Source organism: Aedes albopictus, chromosome 3 (assembly GCF_035046485.1).
Source record: "Aedes albopictus strain Foshan chromosome 3, AalbF5, whole genome shotgun sequence".
Lineage (NCBI taxonomy): Eukaryota > Metazoa > Arthropoda > Insecta > Diptera > Culicidae > Aedes > Aedes albopictus.
Window position 1 is genome coordinate 206,164,977 of NC_085138.1, and position 17,638 is coordinate 206,182,614.

A 17,638-nucleotide genomic window follows, 5' to 3' on the forward strand; every position below is an offset into this window, starting at 1 on the left:
CCCAACGTATCCTTCCGGCTTTGGCCACCTTCTGGATGCTGGGTTCGCCGTAAAGTGCAGCGAGCTCGTGGTTCATCCTTCTCCGCCACACACCGTTCTCCTGCACACCGCCGAAGATCGTTCTTAGCACGCGTCGCTCGAAAACTCCGAGTGCTTGCAGGTCCTCCTCGAGCATGGTCCATGTCTCGTGCCCGTAGAGGATCACCGGTCTTATCAGCGTTTTGTACATGGTGCATTTGGTGCGTGGGTGAATCTTTTTCGACCGCAGTTTCTTCTGGAGCCCGTAGTAGGCCCGACTTCCGCTGATGATGCGCCTCCGAATTTCTCGGCTCACGTTGTTGTCAGCCGTCAGTAAGGATCCGAGGTAGACGAATTCCTCCACCACCTCGAAAGTATCCCCGTCTATCGTAACATTACTACCCAGACGGATCCGGTCGTTTTCGGTTCCACCTACCAGCATGTACTTTGTTTTTGAGGCATTCACCACCAGTCCGACCTTTGCTGCTTCGCGTTTCAGGCGGGTGTACAGTTCTGCCACCGTTCCAAATGTTCTAGCGATAATGTCCATGTCGTCCGCAAAGCACACAAATTGACCGGATTTTGTGAAAATCGTTCCCCGGCTGTTGAGCCCGGCTCGTCGCATCACACCTTCCAGCGCGATGTTGAAGAGTAGACATGAGAGTCCGTCACCTTGTCGCAGTCCCCGGCGAGATACGAATGAACTGGATAGTTCACCCGAAACCCTTACGCAGTTTTGCTTTAATCAGTCTAGTCAGCTTCCCAGGAAAGCCGTTTTCGTCCATGATTCTCCATAGCTCTGCGCGGTCGATACTATCGTATGCCGCTTTGAAGTCGATGAACAGGTGGTGCGTTGGGACCTGGTATTCACGGCATTTCTGGAGGATTTGCCGTACGGTAAAGATCTGGTCCGTTGTCGACCGGCCGTCGATGAGGCCGGCTTGATAACTTCCCACGAACTCATTTGTTTTAGGTGACAGACGACGGAAGATGATCTGGGATAGCACTTTGTAGGCAGCATTCAAAATAGTGATCGCCCTGAAGTTCTCACATTCCAAATGGTCGCCTTTCTTGTGAATGGGGCAGATTACCCCTTCCTTCCACTCCTCCGGTAGCTGTTCGGTTTCCCAGATCCTGACTATCAGCCGATGCAGACAGGTGGCCAACTTTTCTGGGCCCATCTTGATGATTTCAGCTGCGATACCATCCTTACCAGCTGCTTTGTTGGTTTTGAGCTGGTGAATGGCATCCTTAACTTCCCTCAGCGTGGGAGTTGGTTCATTTCCGTCCTTCGCTGCACTGGCGTCGTCGTTCCTTCCGTTGCCGTGCCTACGTTCTCCACGCCGTTCAGGTGCTGATCGAAGTGCTGCTTCCACCTTTCGATCACCTCACGTCCATCCGTCAAGAGGCCTCCGTCTTTATCCCTGCATATTTCGGCTCGCGGCACGAAGCCGTTGCGGGATGCGTTGAGCTTCTGATAGAACTTCCGTGTTTCTTGGGAACGGCACAGCAGTTCCATTTCTTCACACTCCGCTTCTTCCAGGCGGCGCTTTTTCTCCCGAAAGAGGCGGGACTGCTGTTTCCGCTTCTGTTTGTAACGTTCCACGTTCTGTCGAGTCCCTTGCTGCAGCATTACCGCCCTCGCTGCGTTCTTCTCCTCCAAAACCGTTCTGCACTCTTCGTCGAACCATTCGTTACGTCGATTCCGTTCCACGTACCCGATGGTGCTCTCGGCTGCGTCGTTGATGGCTGCTTTCACTGTACTCCAGCAGTCCTCTAGAGGGGCCTCATCGAGCTCGCCCTCGTCTGGCAACGCGGCTTCGAGATTCTGCGCGTATGCTGAGGCGACATCCGGTTGCTTCAGTCGCTCTAGGTTGTACCGTGGCGGTCGCCGGTACCGTACATTGTTGATGACGGAGAGTTTTGGGCGCAGTTTGACCATCACCAGATAGTGGTCGGAGTCGATGTTGGCGCCACGATAGGTCCTGACGTCGATAATGTCGGAGAAGTGCCGTCCGTCAATCAGAACGTGGTCGATTTGAGATTCCGTCTGCTGTGGTGATCTCCAGGTGTAACGATAAGGGAGGCTGTGTTGGAAAAAGGTGCTACGTATGGCCATATTTTTGGAGGCGGCGAAATCAATGAGTCGTAGGCCGTTTTCGTTCGTTTGCTGGTGGGCGCTAAACTTACCAATCGTCGGTCTGAATTCCTCCTCCTGGCCTACCTGAGCGTTCAAATCTCCTATGATGAACAATTTACTAGTGTAACGCCAATAATAAAGCCAACAGAAGGCAGCAAACGCAACTCCACGGCGTGAATGTAATTTACACAGCTCGTTCACGAATTTGGAATGCGTGTGTGACCCTAATGCTACGGTGCTAATCGTTGTTTTCCACATGCAAATAGGTCTAATTGTAGTCCATTTACGGTTCTCTGTAGTCAAGGCATGACTTCAATCAGATCGTCCAAAATTTCTACAGTTCGTTGATATCACAAACATTATACAGATGTTCAAGTATTGGTGCAAATAAGAGCGAAAAAAATCGTTGAAAACAATCCTTGGTGATTATTTTGAGTGTTCATGTTTTGTAAGGACGGATTCGGACAATCCTTCGAGATATTCAGGAAATATTAACAGTACTACAAGGACAACACATGTTCTATAGATGTCTCCCATTACCTATGGGGTCAATAAGGGAATAATATCTCGTGGTTAATTTCATTTGAAAACAACAAACGCAAATGTAGACTTGAATGGTTCAAAAATGATGAATACCCCAAGAACTCAAAAGAAACCTATCGGAAAATCTCAAATTCGAACCTGTAGCAACATCAACTATCATTAGTAAACGGAATGTGCAAACTCCCATTAAAATACTTCGTTAAGAAGAAAGTTATGGGGGTGTAAATCGTACTTGGCCTTTTTTCGCCCGACTTGACCCAGTGATCCACTGGCCTTACTCCGTCCAGAAGTCCAAGAAAATTTTGATCCCATATATTTCCAAAACTATAGTGTTGTGCGAGTTTGTGTTCAAAATTTGGTTAAATTCTGTTAAGAAATGGGCTGTTGGCGATTTTTTGAACTTTCATTTTTTACCTGGGGTTCAACGGGTTAAGTAAAACATCTTGCTCCTCCCTCCCCATCCTATACTTAATACTGGTCAATTTACTTCAAATGCGTACCTTCAAGAACCGGCATCCCTCGAAAATAAGTCGAATACTGTTTAGTGTAATGCGTGCTGATTTACTAATATCGAGATACTCCAGCCACGGCAAGCAGGCAACAATTACCTGTACCGCGTCATCATCTATACCGGGACAACCTCGCAGCGTAAGTGAACTTATTCTGGGGCAATTGGTGAACAAATGTTGCAATCCTTCCTTCGAAATCTGGAAAGAAAAATATAGCAGTATTTTTATGCTGTTTGGTACGGATGTTACAAATAATTTCAAACTTATAAACTATTCTAAATTTGAAACGCCAACTGCAAATATATACATTTCATAACACAAGCATACCGATGAAGTATAAAGCATGATGTTAGGTCTTACTAAACTATAAAGAAAAAATATCAGCAAGAGTGCCTTTCTTTCTCTAATCTTGTGAGCTTCTCATGAAGCCGTTCTTGTCCTTAATTTTCCATTGCTCTGTACGGTCTATACAAATCGCATGCCTCTTCGAAATTGATGGACGCGGAATCGAAAGCGGACGCGTCAAAATCTACGAAATGCGTTGAATCAAAAGAGAATAAGATATTCTCGCCATTTCTGGAGGATTGGCTGTACAGACAGTGGTACGACCGGCCGTTGACAAAACCAGCCTGACAGAAGAGGATTCGGGTAGCTCTTTGTAGGCGGAATTCGAAACAGGTATCGCCAGGAAGTTGTCACACTCTAATTTGTCGCCTTTCTTGTAGAATCTACATATAATTTATTATATGTAGCGCTTTGAAATCAAAACTTTATGCCAACATGTATTACAATCATCAAATGCATTTGTATCATACCAACAGATACCAACGCACAATGCCACAATGGTCCGAATTCACGTTTTAGCAGGAAAAAAATCCGTATCTCTGTTTTCGTTAGTTTTAGGCATTTGGTGTCTTCAAAAAAGTTGTTTGAATTTGTTTGCTGCATCTTTTCCAAAAAAATTGATTAGGGTGGTCCTCGTCTTAGCTCAAATCTGGAATAGAACATTTTAATTTTAAGTCATATGCGATCGAGTTCTTCAGCAGAGTTGTAGGCAATGGTATTTTAAACAACTTTGCCGAATACGCCGTTTATCTAACTCTTAATTTGAACATAGTAGGTCAATTTTAAGTTTTGACTTAGGGTGAGCCACCCAAAAACGGGTTTTTCGCAATAACTTTTTTATTTGATTTTTTTTCGAAGATGTGAGCTTCGGAGCAATTGAAGAGCAAGTAATGCCGCATATTTATTCTGAACATTGCATGTTGCTAGGTCTTGTCATTCAAATGTTATGGGCAATTTTGACTTAAAAACAACAATGTCTTCTAATGCTTATATCTCATGGAGCTGGTAAAATAAAAAAAGTTCTTTAAGCGGCATTTGGAAGGTCACATATAAAGCCAAATTTGGAGCAAAAATTACAAGAACGTTATTTTTTAATTGGAATAAATCGACTCCAAAAATCTGGATGTATGACTTGTAAGTAAGTGTATGACTTAAAATTAAAATGTTCTATTCCAGATTTGAGCTAAGACGAGGACCACCCTAATCAATTTTTTTTGGAAAAGATGCAGCAAACAAATTCAAACAACTTCTCTGAAGACACCAAATGCCTAAAACTAACGAAAACAGAGATACGGAATTTTTTTTCCTGCTAAAACGTGGATTCGGACCATTGTGCAATGGTCCACGAACCAGATTTACGAGGAAAGATGCATTCAGCGCCTTCAAATGATTTTCTAGATTAATATGGTCTTCCACAAAGTTGTTCCTAAAAATAAGGCCCTCTTTTCAGTATACATGAAAATTAGGGTGGTCCATATTTTCATAGAAATTGGTAACCAAACTTTTTTTATTTGCAAGAATAACTATATATATTCTTCGGCAAAGTTGTAGATCCATCAATTTTGAGTAAGTTTGCTGAAGACACTTTTTATGTAGCTTTAAAATTGACCGATCTAGAGGTATTTTTCTGAATAAGCTTAGGGTGGTTCAAGAAAAACCGGTTTTCTGGCGTTAACTTTTTCAGTTTCGATTTTTCATCAAAGTCGCCCAAGAATTTGGTTCAAAAGTTACAGGCATTTTTCATAAAAAATCATAGTTTTTTAAAAAGGTGCTATGACGGGTTGGGGCAAACATAAAAAATTAGAGGGGTGTTATTTTTGTAACTCAAGTGAAAAATACTTGAAAAGTGCCTATTTTTCTAGAAAATCATCAATATCTTTTGAACGGAATGACGTAGCTACATTCTCAGCGCACGAAAATGTGCGTTTTTAAAAGCTTTAAATGTTCTTAGACAACTTTGATGAGAAATTTGAAATAAAAAGATACACGTTTAAACTGTTTTGACCAAATTTGGAGCATTTTCCCATAGTTTTCATAGGGTGACACTAGAACAAATCGTTTTATTGCTTTATCTTTTTTGTTTCAAATTTCTCGTCAAAGTCGCCTAAGAACCACTTTTAGAGCTTCCAAAAACGCGTATTTCCGTGCGCGTTGTTGTTACGTCATTCCGTTAAAAAGATATTGATGATATTCTAGAACAAATAGGCACTTTTCAAGTATTTTTCACTTGAGTTACAAAAATAACACCCCTCTAATTTTTTGATATGTTTTAACAACATTTCTTCTTTTGAATGCGGGCAAAAGATATTTTTTTATGTTTGCCCCAACCCATGATAAACCCATTTTAAAAAACTATGATTTTTAAAGAAAAACGCTTGTAACTTTTGAACCAAAAGAGATAACGACCATCTTAGCGCACGAAACGACGCGTCTTCAAATGCTCTACAAGTGTTTTTTTGATGAAAAATCGAAACTGAAAAAGTTAACGCCAGAAAACTGGTTTTTCTTGAACCACCCTAAGCTTATTCAGAAAAATACCTCTAGATCGGTCAATTTTAAAGCTACATAAAAATGTCTTCAGCAAAGTTGCTCAAAATTAATAGATCTACAACTTTCCCGAAGAATTCATTTATTTAGTATTACATCAAATTCAAGATAAAACTGACCCAAGTAACAATTTCAATTCCTTTTAGATTTGATTATTTTTATGGAAGCTTTATCACAGCATGACCAATTCATGGAACATTTGTAGTTGTTTTTATCAAGAGAAAACAATTTTCGTTCGTTTGCGGTTTTTAAGTTGTCTTCAAGTTAATTTTGAAATTCGCGCATAAAACAACTGAATTTACAAGAGCATTAAATCTTATAATAAGTTTTAAGGCGTATTTGAAGTTATTTTCAACACATAACATTAACATATTTTATTAAAAGTTTATTCAAGTGCATTTCATCTGACTAATCCTCCTTTAAAAACTTCTTGCAGCCTTCTATTCTTGAGGTAGAGCCATTACTCTGGAACAAGAACTATGCGAAATAATAATAAGACAACGAACTATTTTTCAATCCAAATAATGAATGTAACAAATTGGTTGAAAAACCGCGTTTCCATGCAAATATAAACACATAAACATGTTTGCTCACTGATAATTTAGCCATTCTTGTGCTAAAAAGTAATCTTGTCAACGAAATAATGATTTTACGGCCAATCAAAAATGCGAGTAGTTGGCTTCTGTCGTCCTGCCTTCAACCAGTTCCTCACACAGGCCACAGCTATGCGAATCGAAAATGAAATGGGTACTTACTGTGACTCTGCTCAAGCTGATGCCAAATAGCGTTATTTTTGTAAATTGCACTTTATTATTAAATGCAAAAATACAGGGAAACAAAATAGAATTGGCAAATATTGACGCGAAACACCGCGAAATGTACAGAAACAACTTTCTAGCTCCAAAAAGGTAAACAAACAATTGTCAAAGGCTGTTACTCTTGAATAAAACGAATAAGTTTCATTTAAGACGAACAAATCTGCCTTAAGATTATCACTAGTAAAATCAATCTTCAATAAATGTTGTAGATTTCATGCAAGGCGACTTGGTTCCATCATTGTTTTGAGGTGGTTTGGATTGAAGGTAATAACAATTGATGGCGGCTGCATGAGTTTTGTTCGCTTGGAACGGCAGCCATGTTTAGAAAGAATTGAAAAAGTGGCGTAGACTTGTGTTTTTATAGGAAATTTATGTCTTCGTATATTAATGAATGATATTATTTTTGAGGCGCTTTGTCATTTTCGTATGTTTTGGGTGGCATATCAACGACAAAGTGGGTACGACACGGAAAATTTTGATTCCCTGTCATCAATGATCTGTCAGGCAATTTTAATGCTTTAGCCATTTCAATTTGATGAAAATTAATTCACAGTTCATTTAACATTTCATCCACGAAACAAAACTTGTCCGCATCTGAATAATGCTTAGGTAAAAGATTTCATTTATCATGCACTATTAGCACTTTTGAGAAAGACAGCTAAAAGATCAACATGCCTCAAGTTATTCTTGTTAAAGATTTATGAAGTTCTTATAATCAATCATCAGTGTAAGTACATAAATACAACTAGTTTCAAAGCAGTCTTCAAAAGCAGTCTTGAAGATCTCCCGAAGAGTGGGCCAGATTAGTCTTATGGATATTTTATGCCTGTTTAATCTCGGATTTGCAAAACAAAGAGCTTTATTGCTAAGTTTTATTATTCAATCTTAGAAATTACTTCAGGATTGCCACAAAAGTATAATTGCTACTTGGGTGAAACAACAATATTTCTCCATAATACACGGTTCGTGGCCAGGGAATGAAATTATCAGCAAATTGAGACGAAAAACGGCGTTTTTCGAGCAACCGATTTTTTCTGTTTTACTTGTCCTGTGAGAAATGTTTATCGGTCGTTGCTGTTTGTCCCCGATCAAAGATAGCCGAAAACTGGAAATCTTTTTTTTCATTTTCGCTATCCAACTTTATCGCCTGCAAAGTTATCGCGATAATTATCAGAAGGCAAATAACAAAAAATTTCCGCTAACAGGATTCGAACCTAGACCCTCCACAAAAATGTGTATGAGCGCGCACCATAACCACTCGACCACACAAGCTGCTCGAGAGAGGAAATTTTATACATAAAAGCTACAGTCGGTGACAACGGGACTACGGCAAGGCAAACAAAGAGCAGAAAGCAAACCAGTCAACTTTTCATTGGAGATGATAATCGATTCTCGGCGCTGCGGAACGAGCGAAAACACATTCTCGGGAGAAACCCGGGTCTGAATTTATCGCACGTCTTTTTTCGCCGATAATGCGTGTGGGAGAGTTTTCTACTATCGCGATCGTGATCGATAATTTCATTCCCTGTTCGTGGCTGCCGCTCTCCATCCTCGGTCGCGCCCAATGCTCGCCAAGTCACGCTCCACCTGGTCCGCCCATCGTGCTCTCTGCGCTCCACGCCTTCTTGTGCCAACATGCCCTACCCACCGTATCCTTCCGGCTTTGGCCACCTTCTGGATGCTGGGTTCGCCGTAAAGTGCAGCGAGCTCGTGGTTCATCCTTCTCCGCTACACACCGTTCTCCTGCACACCGCCGAAGATCGTTCTTAGCACGCGTCGCTCGAAAACTCCGAGTGCTTGTAGGTCCTCCTCGAGCATGGTCCATGTCCCGTGCCCGTAGACCGGTCTTATTAGCGTTTTGAACATGGTGCATTTGGTGCGTGGGTGAATCTTTTTCGACCGCAGTTTCTTCTGGAGCCCGTAGTAGGCCCGACTTCCGCTGATGATGTTTCCGCCTCCGAATTTCACGGCTCACGTTGTTGTCAGCCGTCAGTAAGGATCCGAGGTAGACGAATTCCTCCACCACCTCGAAAGTATCCCCGTCTATCGTAACATTACTACCCAGACGGATCCGGTCGTTTTCGGTTCCGCCTACCAGCATGTACTTTGTTTTTGAGGCATTCACCTCTATAACGGCTCTCGATGATTTGATAACTCGACACCGAACCCCCGTGTGGTCATATAGGAAACGGTTCGCGTCTGCGCTGATTTGACAGAAGCGATCGCTCGCTTTGGTGGTCGACCGTTAAATTTGGGGGGGACACTTTTGAATCACCACTGTCACGTCGGTTCGTCGGTGCTTATACGTCGGCCTCCGAAACTTGGCTGGTCACGTCGCAAGGAGGCGTGCGAGGTTAAGTAGGACTGCCTCTGCTTGGACCTAAGAACCTTTCATCATTCGGGGATACTGGAAGCGATTGGCCCAGGACCGCGTCTATTTGCGGAGAAGGATGCTTTATTCGACGTAGATGGAACGAAGCGAATAAAATCATCCAAGTAAGTTACATTTAAATTGAATCGCAATAAATTGTAATTACTACAGCCTTCGAGTTTCAATTAACAGAGCATTTTTTTCACCTCTATAGTGCTCATATTTTGCGCGAGCTCTTTTTTTGCTTTTAGGATTTAGTTTTGAATAATAATAAATGTGTGAAAGTAATTCATCCTTCAAACATCATTTGAAATTCAAAACTAAAATCGTAATTGTAAAATATGAGCTCGCGTGATATAACGGCACTTCATATTGTAATTTTTGGCTGGTGGAATACGGGGAGCATTACATGAAATCCATATGCCTCACAGCACGAAATTCATATTCACCATAATATGATATTAATGTATTTGCAAGTTGAATTCCACTAGATCGAAAAGGCATATCGATTTGCACTTCAAATCAAATGCATAAGTATATCATTCAAATTCCATGTAAGATACACATGAGAATAGTGTGGATTGTTGGTAGTTCAGAGAAAAAATGGTGTTAGTGATTCTATATGTTTCACACGTGACATTCGTGGGTTTTTACAATTTGCGCAAATTTATATGTAAAACACATTACTCAGACGTGTAAATTTTTCTGAGTGTGGTCTACGCCTATGTTGACAAATTTGAACATCTGAGTTGCTTATTCGTTTTTCCCTTATTCATCGAAAAGGTTCAATGCAAATTTTGCTGCAGCAGGTTTTGAATTAGGAACATTTCCATCGAGAAATTACCACACCTCATCTTATCGGCAAATGGGCACTAAATAAGTGGATGCTTCGGTGGAGGGCATCATATCTAATAGATCGGAGAGGGAATGTAAACGCTTTACACACTACGGAATGTCTCCTTGAAAGCAATTTTCGGGTGTTGGAACTGAAGCTGTTTTCCAGCCATTCTTTATATTGAGCATGAGCATGAGCATGAGCATGAGCATGAGCATAGATGACCGCACAATTCGTAGTTGCTACTCCGTGATTGACCAGAGCAATCGAAATTGCACATGGAACTTATGAATAGGGCTTGGGACTAGCTTACTATTCTCAATGTACACAGGTCGAGAGCTCTCAACTTTAATAAGGTCAATAACGGCGCCGGCCACGTCCTTACGGTCATCGAGGATGGAAGGGAATGTTAGTAAGACAAACGTTGTTAAAAAGACCGCGAATCGCTGCATCTCCACGTTTGTCTCAGGAAGGAATTTTTGTTAGTAGGGTAAGGTACATTGTCAGTCCGGGAGTCACCTATGGTTGGTGATATGATTTGACAATGGATCAATATACACAAACCGCCGTTAACAACCGACCACTTTTCGACGTAAGAACTAGCCAAAAAGAAAATTCTATCGCGCGTCTCCACTCCACTAGGGAGCAGAAACCTTTAGTCTATTCCACACAGAAATACACGCGACTCACTTGTCGGCGCCCGGATTTTTTCTCGACCGGCGAACCCGAAGTAACATTTTTCACTCTTTTGTGTAAATGCAAAAAATGAAAGAAAATATCTATTATCAACTAAAAGTGTATTGGAAACTAGCGCCGAAGGGAAGCGAAAAATTCGGAACCGACTCGAACCACGGCGCGCGCACACTCGTCCCGTCGTCGGAGCCCCGCAGAGAGAAGAGAAAAAAAACGCAAAAATCTATCAAAGCGAGCGCGCGAAACTTTGCTGCTGCCGAACTACCGCACACTACTGACTGCTTGGCGTCCCGTCGTCGGAGCCCCGCAGAGAGAAGGGGAAAGAAAATCGCAAAAATCTAGCAAAGCGAGCGCGCGAAACTTTGCTGCTGCCGAACTACCGCACACTACTGACTGCTTGGCGTTCCGTCGTCGGAGCCACGCAGAGAGAAGAGGAAAGAAAATCGCAAGAATCTAGCAAAGCGAGCGCGCGAAACTTTGCTGCTGCCGAACTACCGCACACTACTGACTGCTTGGCGTCTCGTCGTCGGAGCCCCGCAGAGAGAAGAGAAAAAAAATCGCAAAAATCTATCAAAGCGAGCGCGCGAAACTTTGCTGCTGCCGAACTACCGCACACTACTGACTGCTTGGCGTCCCGTCGTCGGAGCCCCGCAGAGGTAAGAGGAAAGAAAATCGCAAAAAATCTAGCAAAGCGAGCGCGCGAAACTTTGCTGCTGCCGAACTACCGCACACTACTGACTGCTTGGCGTTCCGTCGTCGGAGCCCCGCAGAGAGAAGAGAAAAAAAAACGCAAAAATCTATCAAAGCGAGCGCGCGAAACTTTGCTGCTGCCGAACTACCGCACACTCTGTTTTCCAGCCATTCTTTATATTGGGGATAAAATTAGCGCACGCCATCGGACCAACTGTAGCATATCCTGGAGCGTGGAGCATCAGCTTGAGCAGAAAACATGATTGAGTAATCACCGGACCGTAAGTTCAAACCCCGATAACACCAAAAACAAGCAAAAAAGTGCCACCGAAATCCGCTGGAGTTTGAAGGAAGCGGAATCGTCGAGAGAGCGAGAAGCAGACGTAAATTTATTTTTGTTTTGTTTTGCTCGACGAGGCGTTACGCTTCTTCGACATTTTATACGACGTTCCTGAAGGTGTTTGCACTCAAGCAGCCCGTTATTTTGCCAAAACCTGCTGTTGGGTAGCACTACAGGCGTTTATACGGCCAATTAGCATTAAAAGCCTTCCGCATAACCATGAACCATACTCGTACTGTGTACCATACTGTTCCCAACTATTTATTACAGTATCTTAACAGTATGGTATAGCACCCAAAGTAACAATAAATCAACAGTGTCATAAACGGTTTTAACAGTTTGACAGACGGTTCTCGAGCAAATAACAGTATGGGGAATAGGCGGTTAAGTTATGTTACCATAAAAAACGTCAATTTTCTCGAACAAATTTTTTCGATTACTGTTTGTCATAATGTCAATATACTATCCATTTTTTGTCCAGTTTACTGTTAGGCAAGCAGTTCTAGAACTGTTGGACAATTTAATTTGATTAAAATAAGCAATGTATGTGTAATCATTGCTTCATTGTGTATCACTGTGCTGGTCTTATAATATATAGTTCTCGTACAGTCGTAATAACAATACGTCGTACGGTTCTATTACGTTTGTACTATTGAACAATTATTCAAATAATTTGATCAGATACAATAATACAAGTAAAAACGATCGGGAAAATCCTTTCAATCTAAACATGCATACAGCTCAACATGATTTAGTTGAGCTCCACGTGTTTGAATTGAGGTGAGATTTTCCCGCATGTCATTACTTGTTGCTAAATAATTAAAAATAATTAATAAATGCTATACATATTTATTAATACATATTTAAATAATTAAGATTTAGATTAAATCATAAACTTTTTAAGGATATAACGTAAGTGAACACATTTAAACGCAATTCCCTATTCCGGGACGGTCTCGCGAAGATGCTTAACTCAACCACTCTTTAAGGTTCGCGCTTCATCAGGATCGGTTCGGTAGTGTGCCACTGGCATCCGGAAGGTTTGTGTCGTTTCTGTCCTAGTCACGAAATGCAAAGAAAGATATCATCTTGTATGCACGAACTCATTCAACTTATTGCCGGCGTCGCAGTTGCTGCCCCCTTCCGTTACTTCCTCTTCCATTTTCTTCTAGCGACCATCCTGGGACATGCGCTTCTTGTCCACCTGCATTGGCATCGCACTTCTTGCTTCCGTCCGGAAGCTCCGATGGTCCTCGCGTTTTAGTCAGTTCACAATTGAAGTGCTCTTCGACGCACATCTTGCGAACCTCGTTGTTGTTGTGGATCGACACCTGGCGAATCACCTTCATGGCCGTGTGGATAATCTCGAAAACTGGAATTAAAAGAAATCACTATTATAAATCAACTTCAATGTTAAGGTGAATATATAACGAAGCCACACCTCGAATTTTCAAGAGCACAAATCTGAGGAACCAAAAGACGAATTGCGCTGAAAAGTTGATCGATTGGTGACCCGCTGGTGATGACCAATCGATCAACTTTTCAGCGCTAATCCTCGGTTCTTCAGATTTGTGCTTTTGAAAATTTGAAGCGTGGCTTCGTTATATATTCACCTTAACTGACAAGTAAAAAACTATCGTAATTTAATAGTGATCGTGTCTTACTTACTTTTGGCAGCACCGATGGGGTGTTCTGGGCTTCCCGTATGATCTCACAGCAGCTTCCCCGTTCAGGCTGTTAGCCGCATCGCAGTTTTTTTCGAGCCGGATGCAAGTCGCGTGTTGATATTTTGTTGAATTCGGTTGAATTTCATCAGCAGCAGGAATTGGCTGGCCAGCGCCGTCTGGACACAGCAGCAGGGGAAACGGAACTTCTTTCCTCTCCAGAAAATTACACACAGTAGAACCGTAGGAAACTTCGAAAAAACGATTGAAAACGAATGATTTTATGGGCCTTTTCATTTGACGTCTTAAATCAGCTGATTGTTCGGGCGTTTGACAGTTCTTCTATGAAGATGACACGTTCTTGTTAGCAGCTGTTGTTCAAGCTTTGTAAACAAATGCATGCACGGATCTGTCACATGAAAAGGCCTACACGGAGAAACTGAAAAACTCAAAATTAGGTACTTTTAAACTCAATTTTGAGTTCTTTTTCATCTCCCTTTTCATGCGCTCTTTCTGTTGTTGTCAGAGAGTGAAGAGAGTAAAGCGGGAGCCACAATGCTGCGTCGACTTCGACTTCGACTTCAACTTTAACTGACAGCTTGGTTTGAAGCAATGGGTTTCAATGCAGCAAGCCACAATGATGCGTTGCGTGACGTACGTCATTGTACTAAAAACGCTGAAGTCGTTCTAAACTTTGAAAATTTTCAAAGTTGACGCACTGCAACGCAGCGTCCAGCATCGAAGCTGGTGTTGGGCGGCAATGTTTACATGTTTATTTATATCGAAAAGCTCATTAATACCTATTCGATTTGATTTTAAAAGCGCAAAGAAAATGTTCTGAGTATTTGAATACGTTTGTCTTTTCCCCGGAAGTTATTCTTATTATTATTATTACTATTTATTAACGACACTTTACCATTATTGTGGCATTCGTGTCAGAGGAAGTTATTCTGGATTTATGAATACATTCATCGAAGCGGCATTCCTCCAGGAGATCATTTTTTCTAATCAGGATTCCTCCAGTAGGAACTCCTGAGATTTCTTCGACAGGAATAACCTTTGGCATTCTTCCAGCAGGAATTCTTTCTGGGATTCATAAACTCCACCCAACTAACAATCACTCATTTAACAGGCACCATTATGACGAATTAATTCAGCATAATGTTGAATAACATTTGAATTATTTTCACGTACAACCTATGTTCGGGTTTTGTTCACACAAATTTGGAGAAGTTATTAAGCATCATGTTGTGCACCAACTTTATTTTTTGTTGTTCAAAGCGTTTTACAAATGTACAAGAAAGTTGTTATTCAGCTTTGGCAAAAATGACTGAAAATAAATAAAATGCAAAAATGTTGAACCACTCACGAGAGTAATTATTTGCACTCATGTTGAGAACACCTATTATGAAATAAGAATTACATATAAAATTACCTAAATCCGGATTAGAACTCGAGACCTGTCGATTGCCAGCCGCATGCCTTCCTATCTGCGCCATCCTAAAGATGGTGAGATGCAGCACCCACAGCAAAACATAATCTTCCCATGACTCAATAATGATCACTCCTGAACTTGTGTTCAGCAGTGGTGAATTAGCACAGCACGTGCTAATCAACTGAACAACGCCTTATACTCAACAGCTGTTCAGCCCAAAACACGTGTTTTCCATTCTGATTTCGCTGTCAGTATTTTTATCGCACGGTGAGAAAACTTGTATCGAATGTGGCCAAAAAGTGTTGGTCCTTATTGAAGATATTGTTTCCAGACGAAGTAATTGCGATATGAATATGTTTTTATTTTTATTATTAAATATCGTTCTTTAAAAATATATGACAATATGTGGTGAGATATGGTCTTGGACGTAATGCATTCACAGCATCTGTTCAGGTAATCTACTCATGCTCAGTCGAAGATCCGTCAAGCATTTTTTTATTTATGATTTTGTCATGGAATCTTGATATTATGTTAAATAAATAGTGCATAAGGATGTTTAGGGATACTTGAAATATGTCGATTTCTGAATGATGTTTGATTATCTAGGTGATTGTGGGAACAATATTTAGCACTGAAATGTCAAATGCATCGATTCAAGCGTCTCGTACAATCGAACTGCTGCGGAAGATAACAAAATATAATAATCAAAGTACAAGATATCTTGTTACATACTAATAATAATAAATAAATGCCGCATTTTTACGTTGATCACGTCTCTTGGCACTCAATGTTAAACTACATAATTCTTTTCTGTTTTATTTTATGTGATTCGTTTAAAATTTTGGTTCTTTTACCTTTCGCGCGCTATTGTAAAAAGTACAACACTACCAAAAATCCTCGCTCGTCGTATACAGCGTGAGCGCGGTCCAGTTTCGGTTGCTTGATGGCGCGCGTCCTGAAAGGCTAATAACTTGGTTATTCAAACAGTTTTAGCCATGATTTATCCCATAATCCGAGCAAAGTTGCGAGTCAAACTATGACGGGCTGAAGGCGTTTATTTGACAAGTGAAAAGCACATTGTTCAGGAGCATATGCTTATCGATACATCAACTTAATAAGATGCAGACAAATGTTTTGTTTAACTCTTTTGTTAAAGAATCAATGCTTGTCGAATAAATTTCTTGTTAAACTTTTGAAAAGTGTTTTAATCTATCATTGTTGATACCGATGAGGAAAGTCGAACATTGACTATTTTCTCAATTAAAAAATCATTTAAACAGTTACGTGTTGAGCATAATTTTAGTTCAGCTATCATTACCATTATTAAGCAACAATTCAGCAAGCTTGCTTGTTTGTGACTTGCAATTGTTAGTTGGGCAGGGAATCCCTGGATTTGTTTTGTGTTGAACTATTCCTGTTCATTCCGCTTAAATTTATTTGAGCGAAGTTGGCTTCCAGAATTCCTCCAACAGGGATTCGCCCATGGATTTCTATTGCTGATGTTTCGTCTGAAATTCATTTAGGGCATCTTCTAAGGATTTCATTAGGGAATTCTCCAGTTTTTTTTTCTCAATTTCACTAGGTGGAAATCTTTCTGGGAATCCGGGAACAGAAAACCATTCTGGAATTCCTCAAGCAGGAATTTCTTCTAGGATTATTTCTTCAGAAATTCATTCCGGCATTCAGGCAAAAGGAATCCCATCTGTGATTTCGAAAACAAAACTTTTTTCTGTGATTCTATTAGCAACGATTTCTTCCAAGACTTCGGCAATAATAATTATTTCTAAGATTCCTTTAGCATGAATTTCTTTTCAAATTTCCCTTGAAGGAAGACTTTTGGTGACTTTCTAAGAAAACCATTTGAGACAACAAATCTTTCAGGAGTTCTTTCGAGCATTCATCCGGATTTTTCTCAAGGAATTCTTTGCAGTATTCCCTAAGGAGTAGCATTTAAAATTTCTCCTCAGCTTCCTCCAGGAGTGCCTTCCAGAACCTTCATGAGTTCCTTCAAATATTCATCCTGGAATTTCTCCTAGATTTTTATCGACAACTCTTTTTCCAGTTCTGTCAGAAATTTCTCCAGATCTTTCTCCATAAATAACTCCAGTTGTCTTTATGGCATTCATCAGGATATGCCTCCAACAGTTCAGAAATTTGCTTTTAAATTTCTATAAAATCCCTTCAAGATATCCTCAAGTAGTTCCTTGGAGATGCCCTCCAGGAGTTCCTTGGGTAATTCCTTGAGGAATGTCTTGTTGAATAATTCGAGGAGTATCTTGGAATACTCCTCTAGGATTTGCTTCGGGAATTCCTCAACGATTTCCTCGGATATTCTTTCAGGAATTTCTCCGAAAAATTATGCAGCACTGCCTCTAAGAATTCCATTACTAGTTCAGCCAGGAATTCCTGAAAGAATTTCTTCGGGAATTTCTCCAGGAGTTCTTTTAGAGATTTTCCCAGGAGTTCTTTTGGAAATTTCTTCAGGAGTTCATTCGAGACTTCTTCAAAAATTTAATTAAGAGCTCCCGAGGGATCTTCTTAATAAATTCCAGGATGTATTCTTAATCCTGGAATTTATTAAGGTGATCCTTCGGAAATTTCTCCAAGACTACCTTCGGGAATTCCTTCAGGACTACTTTCTGATAGGAGGTATTTCTGGCATTCATATTAGGCTCCTACGAGGAAATTTA

General features: G+C 40.9%; 1 protein-coding gene across 2 annotated transcripts in view; it reads right to left on the bottom strand.

Moving 5' to 3' along the window:
• LOC134291221 (uncharacterized) overlaps nucleotides 1–17,638 on the bottom strand; it is a 181,152-nt gene that overhangs the window by 27,627 nt on the left and 135,887 nt on the right. The window contains exon 5 of one of the 2 annotated variants that reach the window (XM_062858718.1): nucleotides 3,202–3,408. The exons of the other annotated variant lie outside the window; for it this stretch is intronic. Coding sequence (XP_062714702.1) covers nucleotides 3,202–3,408 — 207 coding nt within the window. The remainder of the gene's footprint in view (nucleotides 1–3,201; nucleotides 3,409–17,638) is intronic. 2 annotated transcript variants of the gene reach the window in all.